This window comes from Taeniopygia guttata, chromosome 1A (genome assembly GCF_048771995.1).
Source record: "Taeniopygia guttata chromosome 1A, bTaeGut7.mat, whole genome shotgun sequence".
In the NCBI taxonomy this organism is placed as follows: domain Eukaryota; kingdom Metazoa; phylum Chordata; class Aves; order Passeriformes; family Estrildidae; genus Taeniopygia; species Taeniopygia guttata.
The window spans coordinates 9,859,732-9,878,274 of record NC_133025.1 but is presented as its reverse complement, the minus strand read 5'-3'; the positions used below and the strand labels follow the sequence as shown (position 1 = coordinate 9,878,274).

The window sequence follows — 18,543 nt, the reverse complement described above, 5'->3', positions numbered from 1 at the left end:
GATGTCAAGTGATTATGCTAGACCATCCTTCCAATTAAACTAATGGTACTAATCCCAGTACCAAACTATAAATACCTCTTTGCAATGGAGCATACTCAAATTGTTTGGCCTTCTGGATTGTGACAGAAACAAGCTGTTTCATCAAGTTAGAAAAGCTATTTCTTTTTGCTGATTATTCAAATAAGAATTTAATTCAGGGAGCTTTAGCAATCTACTTGGGGGCGGGGCTGGGGGGAAACCCAACCGCAACTGTCAGAGTATAAAAAGCAATACTGACCCTAGAGTTCTTTACTTAAGCTTCTGCATTGGTATTTTCCTTCCAGGTTTAATACAGAACCAATCAGGCAGTACTCAGGGACTTAGCTGCAACTAACATTTGCTTTATAGTTACCCCAAGCCATAGTCCTTGATATTTAAAACAGGCTGACACTGAAATTCATTTAAAGGTCTACTTCACTCATTACATGTTTTCACAAATAACTCCCTGATTTAAATAATGGAGAGTACAAAAAAAAAAAAAAATTAAAAAAAAAAACCTCACATGCTATCTGCACAATACATACATAGTATCTATTTCCAAATTTAAAGGAGTGAACATACACAAAATCAGAGATGTGAAACAATCGCTTTTCAGTCTCTGATGTAGCAAGCCTGCAGTATTCATTTATCCCTCACAATAAACCAGAATACCTTCAGTTTGTCAGATATCACAAATATATAAAAATATATCAAGAGCACTAATCTTAAAATATGTTGAACTAATTAAAAGTGTCTTGGCTGTCTGTAACTGCTATTTAAATTAAATAGGAAAAATAAGCCACAAATGTTTCATTCTCTTTAGATATTGAAGGAATGTGGATGTAGCACGTTAAAATATTTACACAACACTTACCCATATCTGGATTCCTTAATAAATCTTATTTGCTATCCACACATAAGACCTTCAATGAATAAATGATAACACACTGTTTCCTAGTTTATTTAAACTGTGGGTTTCTTTTAGAGGGGTAATATTGTCACACTTGTGGTTTCATTTCCCAGTGTTTTCAAGGTTTTTGGACTGAGTAAGAAGGGACCTGAAAGATCATCTGCTTCCAACATTCCTGCCATGTGCTGGAACTCCTTCCACTGGACTGCTGTTCCCAAATGGTACTTTTTTTCTTTTGAAGCTCTTAGCCTGAGATACACAAGATAAGCAAAAACCATGCAACGTTTTAAAAATTCACCAAGGAAATAATATTCTGGTCAAGATAAAAATGACTTTAGCATCTAACTCAAATTTTTAAAAGTATTTCTAAAAGTTTTTATTGCCCTTGAATGATATACTGGAGTACTAGAATGTCAAAATTTTTTTCCATAACTAATTATTTACATGTATGATGCACCACTGGAAAGGCAAAATTTATGTCCACTGCCAAACTTGATATTGAATAATATATAATAAATACAAGACTTTAAACAACAGAAAAATTTTGACTACCATGAAAGGGGAGCATGAAGCAACAGTATTTATATTTTATTATTACTAAGGTATTTGAACTATCAAAAAATTTATAACTCAATATTTATTGAAGGGAAGAAGGGAAGCCCTTTTTTCCTGCTGGTTGCTGTCCAAATATATTCAAAGTCGTGTTGCCATGCTCATGACACATTACTTTCAACCTGACACTTTAATCAGCTCTTCCATGCTATCAAGTAGTGAGTGACATGTGGAAGAAGTATTTCTGATTTAAAGAGAGTAAAGTAGGAATAACCACACGGAAAAAAGCAAACCTGGTTTGTGTGGTTTGCCTAACACCTCACCTCAAACTGCAGCACCAGTGCAGAGTGATTCCTAGAGGAATCCCTGCAGCAGATGGGGAGAGTGGATCCCAGACAGCGAGGGCATGTGGTGCATCCACTGGGAAGATTAACCTTGCTTTCCTTGTGCCAGGGATTACCTCTTACTTCTGGCCTGCAGTTCCTATAGTCTGCTTAGTGATAAGCAGGATACAGTTTTAATGAGGATTTAGAAACAAGACTTCAGCTTTTACTAATAGGAGATGCATGACTAATTCCTAGTGCGTGTGGTAGAAAGAGGACCTGAGGGTCTCTGTTTTTAGCTGCAGATTGATTTTATTTCAAAACCTAAATGGGCCTCTTGAAAAATACTGAATTAAAAGTCTGATCTGCTTCTATTTTATTGGGACTGTCTCCTTTCTTCAATCCTCAGAAACAGGCAAGTAAATTAACTCCTTAGGCTTTCTCCTGTCTCTGCACTGGTTTTGGCACAAGATGCAGGAAAAGAAAAAAATAATAATTAAAAAAAACCACAACAAACAACTTCCATAATATTTCTTTCTACAATCAAATAACTTACAACATAATAACCTGGATGTAGTAAATGGATATTTAGCTATGGTGTATCTCATATTTTTATGGTGAAATACAAGGAACTACTTCACAAAAGCTCACCTCTGTATTTCAAACAAAGCAAATCTCTGTATATGGAGAAAGAAAATTATTATTATTTTATAGCCCACAATTTTAAGTAGGTTATGCACCATTACAGAATTATTAGACAAAACAGTATTGCAATTTCAAAAATATAAGTGATTCATTATTTGATTCGATTTAAAAAATACTTAATAATCATAAGTAACTACAATAGAAATGAAACATAAAGAGAAAACATTTTAATAGATAGCATATTGAACATCTTAAAGGATTCCAACCCTAACCCTATGATTCAACAGTTAAGAGTCAAATTCCTAGTTTCATACCCAAAATAATTAATTCATGAAAAAGCGTGATTGACAGGCCCAAGTGAAAATCCAGATCACATGTGACTATACCAGTAATTGTCCCTCGCCCCTAGAGACAACAATGTGCTGCTGTAAGAGGCAAGAGATGTGAAAACCAATCTCAGGGAGGAATAGGCAAGTCAAATATCTAGTCACTGAAAACCATTCTGTGAGATTCAAAGGGTAATTCTTTCTTTCTCTTGGCCACCTGCAAAGTACATACAATAAAGGACAAAAAATGAAATCTTCTTGCCAAGGCATAATTCAGTGAAAAAAAAATTGGCTTCCAAGGTGTATAACTTGTGGACTGTGTCTCTTCCACTTCTTAGAAGGATTTGTTGTAATGCAGTGTTGCAAATGCTTCCAAGCAGATTGGGATTGATACAGGGAATTGCAGATACTATTTTCAAACGTACAGCTACTCCCTGTTATAGTGGACACTGAAACCTCCCAAGAAATGACAGGTAAGCTCCCATGAACAGGCAGAAAAATGACAACAGTGCTCAAGATGCATTATCTTTATAGATTTACAAAAATTGCTTGTAGATCATAATGTGAAAAGAACAACACTAAATTCTACTTTTGGAAATCTGTTGGTGAATGACTACCTTGCAATTGTTCACTTGTGTTTCAGATGACACATGAACTTTGTAATATTAAATTGGACCTGGTGAACATTTTGTGTTTATTGATATGAAATCTGTAACTTTTAGGTATTCTCAAGCTGGTATCTCTGAAAATTCCATCTGTAACAAAAAGTTACCCAGACACCCAACAACATGATTTTTCTGACACAGAATTACAAACCTCCTGGTAATTTTCTAGACTTCCACTTCTCTGGTAATTAATATAAAAACCAGACCCAAAGAATCACGAACCATATATGTTGCACATGCAATTACCTTTAGCAAGAAATGTGCATTTCTTTCTGGTATAATCATTTTATTAGATACTAAAGTTGTACCTTTCCTGTGGAAATTTTAATCTGTCTTCCTCTTCAGGTTTATGGGCTGTACAGTAACGTTACATAGTATACCCTTTTAAGGGATATGTGTCCTCAGGAATTCCATTTAAAATGTTAAATTCAGCACAAGAAGAAAATATTTTATGTACTTTTATGATGCCAATCTTATACCAAAGTTCACATGGCATTTACAAATATCCTAATAATTGTAGATGAGTTCAACATTTTAACAGTGAAGTATCAATTCTCTTCCAAAAATAAAAGGAAATGGCCTGTCACTTCTCTGTAATCCTGCAATTAAGGTGCACTTTAGCACTTATTAAAGCTAGAATCCCAGAATAATCCTTTAGGTCTGTCAGTCAAGCTCACCATATAAGAATACAAGTTACTATGATTCTTTTTCCCATCATACTGACATTTCCATTTTCATCCTGGTGCCATTTATGGAAGCTGCATGCAACTGTGGCCATGAATTTTAAAAAGCTCGGGTCACACTAGGGTCTCCTTCCTTTTCATGAGACTTTAAAAGAGGAAAAAGACTGCATACTTGAAATTAGGACCTTAAATTAAAAAAAATTAAAACTTAAAAATTCAAATTCTATTTAATTTTTCTTCCCACTTTTAAAAAAATATGCACCTCCTTTGAATGCTGAAAATGTCTTTTTGTTGTATAAAGATTTTTGCTTGATGACGAGCACAGGGACTAATTTCCATCTTGAAAAATAAATACTTAGTTTTGAAATACAGTTAAAGAATCCTCATCTGTATACACACACACACATACATAAATATTATTTTTTGCATAGTTTAGAAAGACTTTATGTAAATTCTCTGCCAGTCTGTTACTGCAATTCTAGAAATGCACAGGATGAAATATTGGTAGTACCAGCTCACAATGCATGTTATTTCTCTAAACTGTACCAGCTTATGAGATACTTTAAAATGTTTTTAGAACTCATCTCTGCCTGAGGCCAAACTGAGTATAAAGAAGAGCTGCCAAGAATTGTTTGTATTAAATGTAAACAGCACAGAGAAAGAATGGATGAGAAAATCAGACTATGCAAGAGGGTCTCTTCACCTCCAGTTACATTTGTGAAACTCAGATCCAATCCTAATGGATCTGTTTAACTGCAGCACCTACCAATTCATAAAATTAACCATATCCCTAATACAAACATTTATGAAGTAGCACTGAAAAAAGTAAAGGTGACAATAACAGCAAACCTGCACTAAAAATGGAGACAAACATTGTTTTAAGAATGGGACACAAATAATGAGCTTAGAATTAAAATATAAAATCACGTTGTTCACATGCCACTTACAGCCTTCATAAATATCTGTTGGTATGTGTACTGCTGCATGTTGGTAAGATGTTTGCCGTCGGAAAACAGGATCGTCTTCAAATACTGGTCTGATTCTCTGGCTGCCAGATTCAGTTTCATTCTTTTCAGGCTTTTGAAAGAAAAATATGTAAAGGGCAAAATATTAAAAAATGTGCTAAAAACAATACCTCTCACATTTTCTCTTTTACATAAAAAAAATAATGTTTTTTCTTTCATTGCTAACATTTTGCATTTGTATATAAACACAATTAATTTCTCCAGGTCAAAGAATATTTGTGCATCGTTTGTTCTCAGTTTTGATTTTCCCAATACTTTCAGTGAAATGAAGACCTGCAAAGGAAAGTATGAGCCTAACACCTTGCACCCTTAAATTTCATAACTGCATGGAATTTTTACAGCCATAACTCAATTCAAATTAATTACTTTTATTACATGTAATAATTTGCACCAAATCTTAAATATTACTTTTCCTTCTGCTGATTATATCAGAAATCACAAATCTAAAAATTATTCCACCCATATACATTGCATAAACAGATTTTTCAGAAACAGTGGTGTACATCCAGACAAAGCAAAGAAATTAAGCCTTCTTAGAATTTCTGATTAAATCAGTTTTTTTCATTGATTTAAGTATGTCTCAGTCAAATCCCAGGTACTGGCTACATCTGTCTGAGGGGAAAGGTCCCTAGACACTCAGGTGCTCACCATCACCTGTCTGCCTTGGGTTCCAATCTATTCTCACTGTCTGCACTATGATACACATTTCACAATTCCTTCCAATTCACTCAGTCAGCCTGTACTAGTTCTTAAACATTTTGAAAAGCAGAGAATTTTTCTAACCCAGCTACAAAAACTCCATGAAGTGTGGAACCAAGGGGGTAAGGAAGGCCAAGGAAGAGGTGTGAGTGTCTTCACCTGTCTCAGCTACAGCTGGAACAGGAAGCCCAATCTTAAAGCAATAATATAGCAACTATGATAGTGAATGATTACTCAGGCCAGCAATTGGAGGCAATTATAAAGATATTTTTAATACTATAGAGTCAGTCAGAAAATGTGCTATGCTTGATAATTTGTGCTGACAGTGAAGCACCCGATGTCAGGCAGTCAGGTAGGTGTGTGCTGAGGCCATTCTGTTTATTATCCTCTATCAAAGTACAGACAGATAAATTTTAGCTTATCCACAAAGCTATGTAATGAAACTGCCTATGTTTTCTCATCTGCTTCATCTCAACTTTACAGAACAATGCCATTCAAAGTATAGATTCAAATGCCGACTGAAGTAAGCAGCAAAAGCCTGGGTGGATTTTAAAGAATTGGTTTCCTTTGGAAATACAAAGGGCAGAACTCATCTAAGCAGTGACAGCCACCAATTTCAACAACCCAGCAATGTTGTGCTCATCACTGCAGGCTGCCTTCATAATGAATGAAGAGAAATGGGAATGTTTAGAGTGCAATTCATCTTATCCTAATTAGATACCTATTTTCCCATGACATGAATCATGCTTTAGAAGTGCCTCCTACTTCTGATTGATTGTAGAAGCGGCTCTAGTGCAAATCACCTAGATGTAGAAGTCAGCAATACCAGCCTGGAATTAGGTGAGATGAATCTCACAAGTCTACTAAACTTCCAGAAGAAAAGAAGCTGGGTACTCATTTAGACTATTTTTATGTAGCACAGCTACTCTATCTTATGCCGAAAAGGTCAATTTGTTGCTTAGTATTTAACCTCATTCTAGGAATGGGCAAGAATTTGGGAGGGGACATAGCCAGCACAGCTGACTCAAGATGATCAAAGAGATATTCCTTTCTAATGATAAGCTCAGTATTACACACTCAGAGAAATGAGGAGAGAGGTGACATTCATTATTAAGGTGGAGTATTTGTGGAGCAGCTGCTGTGCGTCCTAAGATCCTACTTCCCACAAAGTGTTTGGACATTGCCTCCTGGTGGGAAATAAAGAATAAATATTTTTGATTTCCATTGTTTCAGTGTTTGGACTTTGCTTTTCTTTATTAAACTGTCTTTATCTCAATCCATGAGTCTTTTATGGTCTTGTTTTCTCACCACTCCACTGCTGGAGGGAGGTGGTGGTACAGAAGAATGTGATGGATAGAAAGCTTTGTGGGCAACCAGCAGCCAGACAAGGCTCACAACCATTACAACTTACTCAGAAGGGTGCAGATTAAAGCCAGGATCAGTAACAGTTTATGCAGCGTAGTATTTGAAACGACACAGCATTATGACAGCTTCAGACAATGCAATTAGGCCCAATTTTTCTTAGTTTTTTGTTGTGTTGTTTGCTTGGGTTTTTTTGTGTTTTTTTTTTTTTTTTTTTTTGCTTCTATATTATTCCACACTTTTTTTTTCTTTGTTTTCATGTCCCAAAACTGGCATGAAAACATTACGCAAATTCTGGAGTTCTTTTCACAAGTTATCTTTTAGTTTCGAGTTGCTCAAAGTAATGACTTTGTCTAATTATGCAAATGCAATCCCAATAATCAAACATTCATGTGATAAAATCTCCCTTCTGTTGGAAAGTAATTTCATTTAAAAAAACATTCTAGCAGTCATGTCTAAGAATTAGTAGCAGTGACTACAAACCCTCAAGGCTTTCACAGTACACTTTAGAAAAGAATTGGGGATCACGAGGCCACATAACCACACTAAAACACCACAATGAGTGAATGTCAAAAGTTTCTTTCAACTAAATTTCCACAAGAAATATTTGGGAGGGAATGGGTATGGTAAAAGAGAGATGGAGTGAACATAGAATCAAAGAATATCCTGAGCTGGAATGGACTGTCTAGTCAAAGTTCATCAAAGTTCAGCTTCTGGCCCTACAAAAAACAATCCCAAGAATCACACATTGTTCCATACAGTCCATCTTAGCAGGTCTTGCACGTAAATTTTTGTATTACAATATATTTAGATTTTTGCTTGAAATTTCTGAAGCATTGCAACATAAAATGATCATGTTTCTTCTACTCGATATTGCAATTTCATTCCAATTAATAAATGCAACCTTTCAGTCCTTCCATTCACTCATATGCTGTGAAAGAAGCTTCATGTCTACTGCCAAAATCTGATTAAACTTTGTTGAAATTGAAACAATTAATTAAGACCTGAGTGCCTTAAAAAAAAGAAATCTACTTCTCACATTTCTAATAACACACACACACACACAAAGAGATCCCCCTGAAAAAGACTGTGACTGAGTCTGCTGTTATTCCTAACGATATTCCATGATACCCAACCAAAAAACATTAATCTAAAAACTCTTCTCAGCTTCATTAATGCAGGCAATGGATTTAAAACTACATAAAATAATGTAGATGCTTTCACACTGCTCTTGTTGACCTTGGTGGGAGTATTTTGTGATGTACAACTCTGATACTGAAACAACACATCAGTCTGCCCAAAAACAAAACAAAACAAAACAAAACAAAACAAAACAAAACAAAACAAAAACAAAACAAACAAAAAAAAACAAACCCAAAAAACACCAACAAAAAAAAACCCAAAAAACCCCAAAAAACCCAAAATCCTTTAAAAATTTTGAAGTTACCCTCATACAGAAACAATTTGTTCTGTAAATCTAAAAGTGTCTCAACTGGTTCTGTACATAACAGGTAAGTATCAGAACCATTATTAATAAATTAGTGCTGAACACATGTGGGCCACTCCCTCCTGACAAGAAAGACCAATAAATATTGTACCAAGCTTTACACATCCAAATTTATACTATAATAGATCCTACTACAGAAAATAATTCTATCTGGTTTTAATTTGCAAATTTTTGAATTCCAAGCAGCTTAAATCTAAAAATAAAAAGAAAAAAAGAAAAAAAATATTAAAAAGGAAAACCTCAATGTTATAAATTATTAATCTTGCATTTCAATGAAAAGCCTGACAGATTGTGGTGTCAGTTGGTACAGTTTTATACCCTGTTAAACTTTGTTCTCAGAAAAGTAGCAAAACACCTATTTTGATGGAAAGTGATCCTGCATGTGAATATAATTAAAACCCAACTCCAACCAATTTCTCTCTCAAGTCAGGAGCTGAAATGCAATCAATACTGGCACAGAAAAATCCCACAGGAGACAGTGGCTGAAGATTAATTTTCTATCTATTCAAACCTGGCCTTCACTTATTGCATTACATTGTTACCTACAACTGACAGTCAGCAAAATAACTCACTCATCTCGCTGCAATGAATTTCCAGACCAATTTTCTTCCTCCCTTGAGAGGTAGATAAAATTCATTTCTCTTTTCAGTTCACATTTGTGCCATTTTAAGTCTTTTTGGGGTTTTTTTTTGGTTAATAAATAAAGTTGGGGTTTTTTCATATATCTACCATTCACCATCAAGATAAAAGGAAATTGATATAGCAGCTAAAACATAAGAAATGAGATTTTTTGCACCTATTCTTTGTGATTATTTCTAAATCTTTTTTGGCATGATGTCCAATAAACTGGAGGGTACCTTCTGCATCTTTTTTATAAGCCAAGTACACAGCCAAAATAATGCAGCTTCTCCCTAGAGGGCTTTCTGAACATAAATTAATGTATTTACATGAGTTAACTGGAAGCTTTATGCCAAAAAGTTCTACTAAAAAAATTGTCTAGAAAAGAAAACATCCATTAAAACAAAATTGATAGATCATTTCAAGAAATTGTGACATAGTATAGCTGTCCATTTCACTGCAGCCAAACTTATCCTGATTCCTTTCCACAGCATTCAGTTACTTTCCATCATCACAGGTGTAAGACGATGAGTAGATTTTCTATCTCTACTAATAAACTTTCATGTAGTTGAAAAATACTGGTCATTGTGGAAATGAGAAGGTTTTTCCATTAGTATTTTTTTTTTTTTTCTTTTTGTAAATGTTGAAAATTCACAACCAGAACACTGATACTATTTATAAAAAAAAAAAAAAAGAAAAATCCACAAAACACAAAAGCTCATCACCAAAGTGAAGCAATCTTCAGTTGTTTTCTGAAAGCAGATTCTTTTCAGGAACAATTTGTAAGTTGCTCAAGCATTACAAAAGGTTTAGTATCATGATGAAAGAATAAAAGTAGATTTTTTTTCAATTCCTGAACTGACATCCAGCCAGGAACAATGCTACCTGCCTGCTTTCATATCTATGTACAACAGAAAGGAATTGTTTGCTAGTATTTTCCATTGCCTTCATATCCAGGGACTATTTTCTGCACAAAACCACACTGTCCCTATCACCACCATTTTGAAGAATAAATGTAGAGATGGATTTATAATTGTTATAAATAATAAATACATACATTTCTTCCTCAGTGATTCCTTCCTGTTGTACCTTCAGAACTCCGAAAGTTTTGTATTTTCATCTCAAGGTTTCAAACTACTTTTTATTTCTGAATATCTACTGAAATTTCTAAATGTAAATTTTTAAACAATTGAGGCTCACTTCTTTTAATTACCTCCCATACTTACACTGCACAAATGAAACTGTCACATACAAAATAAGAACAGATTTCTCCTGTGCTCAGTTCTGTACTAATTTATTCTTTTTCTGTTTTAGTTAGTTTTGCTAGTTTCCTGGGTTTTTTTGCTCCCTGAGGAAAATAATCCAGTAAAACTACATACACAGCCCCTCTGAAAATGCTTGTGGGCCCATTAAAAAGTAGAGCTGGACCCAACAGGGGGAGTAAAATGGGACATTGCTTGAAGCACAGAGCTCAGCAAATGCCTGCAGCAAGCAAGGGCTGGGGCAGCTCTTCTAAGGATTAGGAGTTAATTCTAAAGGGCAACTAGAATGCATTTCTAATAGCCACAGCACTTTTACTGCATTTTAGATAATGTAATGAGTGCATTGCCTTCTGATAACATTTCTTATTTCCTTTTCACTATCTGTGATTTTCCAGCAGTGGGAAGACTGAGTGCATTCAGGTGGTTGTGACAGAACTATGAAGAGTTTATTTTGTTTTCAATCTGTGTCAGCAGGGGACTCTGGGCTTCCCTTTGCAACATGATGATTTTAAGTGACATCCTTCTGCCTACTCTTAAGGACAAAACAATTAAAAGACTTAAAAAATACCCAGGAAAACAGTTGGCTCAGAAGAACCAAAATATTTTTCTGTTATACAACAGGGAAGTGTTAAACATAAGAAAATATACATATACATATCCATGCATATAAATATAAGAAAATTTTTTTTTAAAATATAAGTAAGGCGTGGGTAGCTTCAGAAAGGGAACTAGAAAGGAATTTAGTAAGGACATAATTTATATTTGCGTCCTTCAGTGTGTTATTCTCAAGGGCCCTTATATTTAATACATATAAGGGTTGCTTTCAGTGTTTTCAATGTTTCCATATGCTTCTAATGGATCAGTTGGTTACTGTAATTCAATGATAAAACAAATGGAACTCTGGATTGAGTATTGATATTGAGAAAAAGATAAATTCTTTTATAGAAGTAATTTAATTTCCAGCATTCTGTCAACTGAGTAATGGCAGTATGTACCAAATATAAAGTCATAATAATTTAGAAGTATGTGCTTGCCTCTTAGGCTAATTTTATAATGCAGCTATCTTTTGTCTATGATAATTTCTATACAGCTACTTACAGGCTTGTCCCTGTCTATTGTATACAAGTTTATATGTTTTTTTTTGGATGGTGCAAAACCATGTGGGGAGTGTATGCATTTATTTATCTGACCTTTATGGTTCACAGCTTCTGGTAACAACTTTTAGATATACACAAAATTATTATCTATCACATACATAATAGTGTTTTCTTTTTCTTTATATTTTGACCTATTCACAGAATTCAATTCATCATGAATTTGGTTTCATGAATAAATGAATCCTTGAAATGAATTGATCAAATGTAAAGACCTGGAAGTTTGGGGACAGACTTTTTTAGTAGGGTCTCTTGATACAAGACAAAGGGTAATAGTTTACAATTAAAAGAGGGGTAGATTCAGACATGATATAAGGAAGAAATATTGAGAGACGAGGGTGGCAAAACACTGGGAAAGGTTACCCAGAGAAGTGGTAGATGCCTCCATCTATGGAAACATTCAAGGTCAGGTTGGGCTGGTCTCTGAGCTACCTGATCTAGTTGATGATGTCCCTGTTTATTGCACGGGCTTGGAGTAGATGAACTTTAAACGTCCCTTCCAATCAAAACTATTTTATGATCCTGTTAAAATATTGTAGCATTTCAGTTAATTGTATTCTAGATAAACAAGTGGAAACATCTGGGTTTTCCCAATTTCTTCAGGTGGAAAGATTTTAAAAATAGAAATCCAAGCTTCTGGAAGTCTTCTGTTTTAAAAAGTTGGCATTATATCTATGATGGTGCCTTATATACCATAATTCAGGTAATAATACATTTCATAATTTTTTTTAATTTTTGACAAAAAGAAATGCTTATAAAGTATTACTTTTCAATAAGCTAAAGAAACCCTTTTAGAGTAAAAGATAGTAATAAAGGAATTTGTGGTTTTTTTAACTATTACAGATTATATGTGACCTTCACTACAAATCTACACAGAGTCTGCTGTAGTAATATCAGTATGCAAAAATTAATTTCTGTCCTGACCTATTTTCTCTTGAGCTACAATGACAGGTAAAATGAAATGCATATTTAAATATTTAAGAGCATAAGAAATGTAAGACTTATTTATCTTCCTAAAGATAAATGTGACTTCCCCACCCTGAGGTCATTGAAAACCTCTCCAATCTCCACAGTGTTTCAGGGATGAGGGAGAGCTGCCTCATAATGACATCAGCACTCCTGGATCCATCTCATCTGCTCCCATGGGCACATATGTGTCTGACTAGCCTCAGTGGTCCCTAACTCCACTCCTTCCATTCCTGAAGGCTCAGGCAACATCTCCATTTCCCTCCTGGGTTATATATCCTGGCCATGAGATTGGGGATCATGACATGCAATCCTATCTGAATGTCCCACCCTAGTCCTCTTCTATATGGAGTGGTGGTCTGGGGAAACTCAGGGGTTTGTGACCAAGGTATTCACTAAGAGTGATCTTCCTGTCTGCCCTTAAATAATCAGATGTTGCACAGATCTGCCTACTTCAGCACTGATTGTAACAGTGGCTTGGCTGGATAAGATAATATCATTAGACAACTGTGGGAATACAGGATCATATTAGAAGAAAAGCAAATCTCCCTTTAACTGATTGAAATTCTACTAAGAGTTCAGAAAAAAACTCCAGTTAATTTTTAAACAAACAAACAAAATTGTTTTAATCTCATAGTCTCCTTCACTGATCTTCCACATCCCATGAGTGTACTCAAACATATGTAATAAAATAAAATAAAAATATCCATTGTTGACAAAAGTCCTCTAAAATACTTAGTCATCTAAATTTCAAGACCAAAATGCACTCTAGAGAATTTAGATTTTTCATACATCACCCAATTAAATTTCAAACTAGGAACTGTTCTTCTCTTATTGGAATAAATTACCCTGTCTACCTTTTACTATCCCCACATCTGATTAAAGATCATATCCCTGGAGAATGAGAACTGTTAAATCATCTTAATGCTTCACTGGGAATTAGTTATAATACCAACTGAATGTGAACATTTAATGAATTAGATTTTTTGCACTTGATGCAGTTGTCTTTGCCATGCTCTGCTAAGCCATCAACTGATCCTGTTTCACAGCTCATTCTTATCTTCAATCATACTGGGTAGGTCTAGATTTTGTACATCCTGCAACATACTAATTTGTTAGTAACTTTTACCATCTTCTATGTCAATAACATAAATGACAGCACAAACCTGCTTTGAGAAGAAGGTTGGACTACATGACCTCCAGAAAGCTTCTTAATTAATTTTTTCCTCCACTAATGGGGCTTAAAACACTATATAAACATCACAGGCTAATTCATGGTTACAAAAATTGAATGCAGCTTTTCACTAAATGAATGAAAGCTGTATCGAGGTAGACAAAGGCAGTAGGTGATACTAAACCATGCACTAACCTATGGACCACAAACTTTCCCTGCAGATAAAATACCATACCATAATTTAAGTAAAATGTCATAACACTTTGTAAGACTATCTATATGACTTTTAAAAATGCTAGCATGGTGAAATCCTAACAGTGTAATAATGTAGAAGAATATAATTCACAGGAATTTAGGGCACCTTAAGATAATCTGCCCAAGTAAAGAAGCATGTCAGAAGAAAGCAAACAAAAAAACAAAGAAAAAGAAAGTACAGCCAAAAGGAAGAAGACACAGGTCAATCTGTAGTTTTTGATTTTTAAAAAGTCAGCAAATGAAAATACTTCTGTCAAAGGTCAGCTAAAGTTAGAATTCCAAAGTTTTTAGATCTGAACAATGTGATTTGCCACTGGATTAAAATTTATTTTCGATACACACCATAAAGAAAGCTGCAATAATACCTTTAACACACCATTTTACACACCAACACTAAAACCTCGGGAAGATTTCAACTCTGTTGATGATAATATATATTATTTTCTTCCTCAACCTGTTTATTTTCCCGATCTATTCTCCAAAAAAAAAAAAAAAAAAAAAAAAAGAAAAAAGAAAAAAAAAGACAGAACATGTTGAGAATGGCTATGTGGAAAGGCCAGGGAATGTGATCTGGCCTTTGCAGATTGCATCAGCTGGTTCAGAAATGCAGTCAGATCAGGGGCAGGGGAGGAACAGGACCTGCATTTCATCACCTACACTACACCACACACAACATCACCACAGAGAAAACCCCTTTGAACATCGAAATACTGCAAGTGGCCCTTTCCAGGATTCATGATCTGACTTGCAATGTTCAAAGCCCACCTCCACCTTCAATCAGTCATACAAAAACATCCGATTGAGTAATTTGTTTTGTTTTGTACAACTTAGAAGTCCCAATGCGACCCACACATTTCAAAGCACTCATACAACACTGGGATCTGTAATCAGGTAACAAAATGCTAAAAATCACTGCCTCAAATTCCATAAAAATCCTATGACAAGTTCAGCTTTTGGTCCTGCTTTTATTTACCAATAAACAATTACGCTGAATTCACTGTAATTGTTATCACTCATGCATTTGATATCATTAGGAAATATCCTGAAGCAAGAAATCTTCCATTAAACTGATGAATCACCAGCTTTAGGGGAGAATTCTGATCTTTGATGTGGCATAAACTCAGCCTCCATGGGGAGACTTCAGGCACTGTTCTTTTGTGCAAATTTGCCTTCAAGGTAGGACTCTCGACATTAAGAACAGTCTCATCTTTTTTAGGACACTGGCAACTACAGTTATCATTCTTGCCATTATTATTTCATAACTCTGTTTCACAGATAGGTAGGAGATAGCTTTGGGGCAGTCATTTATTTCATTATCATGTATTTTTCATTTCAAGCTTGAACATATATTCATGTGGGAGAAGAGAAGATTTGCACAAATTTGAATAAAGGAATATAAACCTGACACCTACTTTTTTAATCATAATACTAGAAAAAAAAATAAAAGAAAAAAAAGTAAGAACCCCTGCTTCCTGCAGCAATAGATCACTTTAATTGCAACAGGAAGCTCAAAGAATACCTTTCTTCCCTAGTGGGCTGTACTCAAGCTTACCTGTAAGACCTTGAAATGGAAAGACCTGAATGTTTCCCAGTGATACTTGGTAAAAGGAACACATTCCCCTTTAAACAATGCAAAAAAGTCTTGGTACTAAAGCAGACAAAGTCAATCATGCCCTCACTATCAGTTCCAATGATTTCCAAAGAATGAATGGCATCCAAATAGTTCTGTCAGATAACACAGGATTCCTGATGTGAGAGAGAAATGAGTTCAGCAAGAACACTCACATTTTCCTAAGAAATCCAGAGGTCAAAATACCATGAAATTACTAAAAATTAGTAAGTTTTCTTGTACATAAGGAACGATGAACAAGAGATTAAATATAAAAACATAAAAGTATGGTTTTCCTGCTTACTCACTCCTTCCCATATATGAAAGATAAAAATCTCGTGCACGGTCTTGTAACAGAATTAATTTCTATAACAGAACCTTCACTACAGAAAGAAGTGTGTATTTTGGTCATAAATACTATTTTTTTTTTACACTACAGTCCACAAGAAACAGCACTCTGTAGCACAAGTAAATTGATACTTTAAAAGAAAAGATAAAATATGGATCTACCTTTTCATGACAGTTAATTTTAAAACATGTTCATTCAAATTAAACTATTCCAACATATGTAGCGAAGTATGTTTTATGCTATCTAGAAAACAAAAACATAAGTTATAAAATCTATGAATATGTTGCATATTTGAGAAGCACAGGAAAGAGGCTTGGAGTAATCTCAGTAACCAAAAAGTACAAAAACTAGGAAGTTCTTTTGGAAAATGGAATAAGCAAAGGAGTCAGTGCGAATATTTCAAATTTTCTGCCCTCATTTCATTAAATGTTATGTTTATTATAGACTTTAGGGATTAATTCCAAGCAATACATTCCAGTACTAAAATATATGGGTTTGTTTTCAAGATACATATATATAATTTAGATGAAAATATAGTTTTAAAAATTTGAAATTTACTACAGATTAGAAATTTGTGTTCTAATGAAAATTCTCTAAGGTTATCACAATGTTACTTACATGGGTCCATCAACAGTCCTACTCTGACAGTCTTTCATTATGAAAGATGTAATTTATACTAGCACACATTTCTTTCCCTCTCATGGTCTAGGTCAGTTTAAGAGCAAACTACCCTGTCAAAATGTGTCCTCTGTGTATATTTTTAAAAAGCTATAATAAGGCATTTGTCTGTGCAGCTACTACCCATTAAAATGAGGAACCAAAACAAACAAAAACTCAACAGAATCTATGCCATATTGCTAAGAATCAGAGTACCTGGCCCAAGATCGCCAAAAATTCAAATTCAAAATATCTCCATCAAATACTACCCATCTCCATCAAATTATATTTTTCAATCTATTTAAAAATTTACTCACATAGCCCATTTTAGTATTAAATACTAAAGAACATACTCCAAAAACATACAAAATTTTGTCTGGAACAAGCAGAAAATTATGTTTTCCAGTGACATTTTCACATGCCTAATTCTACCACATCAGGAGATATGACAAACAGAAAATATGAGAACTAGGTATGTAAATATGTATAAGTATTAATATGACATACGCATTATCTTGGCTTGGTCAAAAACCTTAGTAGGTTCAGACTGGGAAGAAATTAAATCTAGAAATAGCTTCAACTTAAACACATGAAGAATAGCAATCATAAAAATAAACTCTGAAGGGATATACTGTATGTACAACACCTACTTGTGGGAACCTTCTTGCAGGGCTGTGAAAATCACAGTTTAGTATTATCTAACTTGATTTTCCAACCTCTATGACATAGACTTTTCCCATTTACTCATCATAAATGAGAATAGCAGAAATTTTTTATGACTCATTTTAAACATTTCTTCAGTGTTGAAGCAGTAAAGGACAAAGAGAAGATGAAAAGAAATACAACACATCATAGCTGTGACTGTTATGTCAAACCATAGTGGTTGTCATACCATGAAAGCAGAGGGAATAAGAGACCTAAGGGAGCTAAGGAATTTAGCTGGTTACTGCTGCTGTGCTGCCCAATTGCAAAAGGAAACCAGATGCTCTACAGTGTAGCACTTAAGCTCCTCCTAAATGATTTGAGGCAAATTTCTTATTGGAAATGCCTATTCTTCACAGTCTATGAAATACTGGAAAGTTAATGGCTTTAGCTTAGAAAAAAAACTGATGATATGAAGTCCACTGTTAGCTAAATCCAGATGGTAGGATATTGATTTGGTTATTTGCATGCTGGCATCCAGACACAGTGAAAGCACAGAGACAGAACTACTCCTACATATGCAAGAGAGCTTTCTAAAGGTTTTATCTTATCAGAATCATGTTCAAAAACCTTCAAAAGCCAGAGAAATCTGTATCTCTTGGATGAGATGCAAAAGCAGTCCCTGTCCCAGCTTTCTCTGTAGTATCAGGGCCAGCCACACTTTTCAGTCCAGCAACTGGCAGCTGCTGGACTTGCAGAAGTCTGGCATCACCTCTCAGTCTCTAGAAGCCTTTGTATACCTGTCACCCTTGTGGCTGGATCACTGGAGTCCCCCACCTGCCCCACCTCAGCTCCTGATCCTCTTCCAAACTGACCATATTCAGGTGCCTTTTTCATATCTCCCCCTCAAGGGCTCCACCTGACCCAACACAGAGCTCCTGAAACACTGGTGTACAGAGAACACTTTTACTTTCTGATGTCCAACTATAATATACATAAAATATCATACTTGTACAAATTAAATTATTCTGCCATTTTTAATGCATTTTTAAGGAGAAAAGCTAGGAAACTGCTGAATTATTGTGGCTGGAGGGAAACAAAAAAACAAACCAGCATTTCTCTGATCAAATCCACGGTAGGTT

The 18,543-nt window shown here is 34.8% G+C and overlaps 1 protein-coding gene across 5 annotated transcripts in view; it reads right to left on the bottom strand.

Annotated features, from left to right (window-relative positions):
• The window catches only part of CACNA2D1 (calcium voltage-gated channel auxiliary subunit alpha2delta 1), a 358,410-nt gene that overhangs the window by 144,429 nt on the left and 195,438 nt on the right, over positions 1 to 18,543 (bottom strand). For all 5 annotated transcript variants that reach the window (XM_012568886.5, XM_030291341.4, XM_041721401.2 and 2 more), the window contains exon 6: positions 5,070 to 5,199. In XM_012568886.5, coding sequence (XP_012424340.1) covers positions 5,070 to 5,199 — 130 coding nt within the window. The remainder of the gene's footprint in view (positions 1 to 5,069; positions 5,200 to 18,543) is intronic.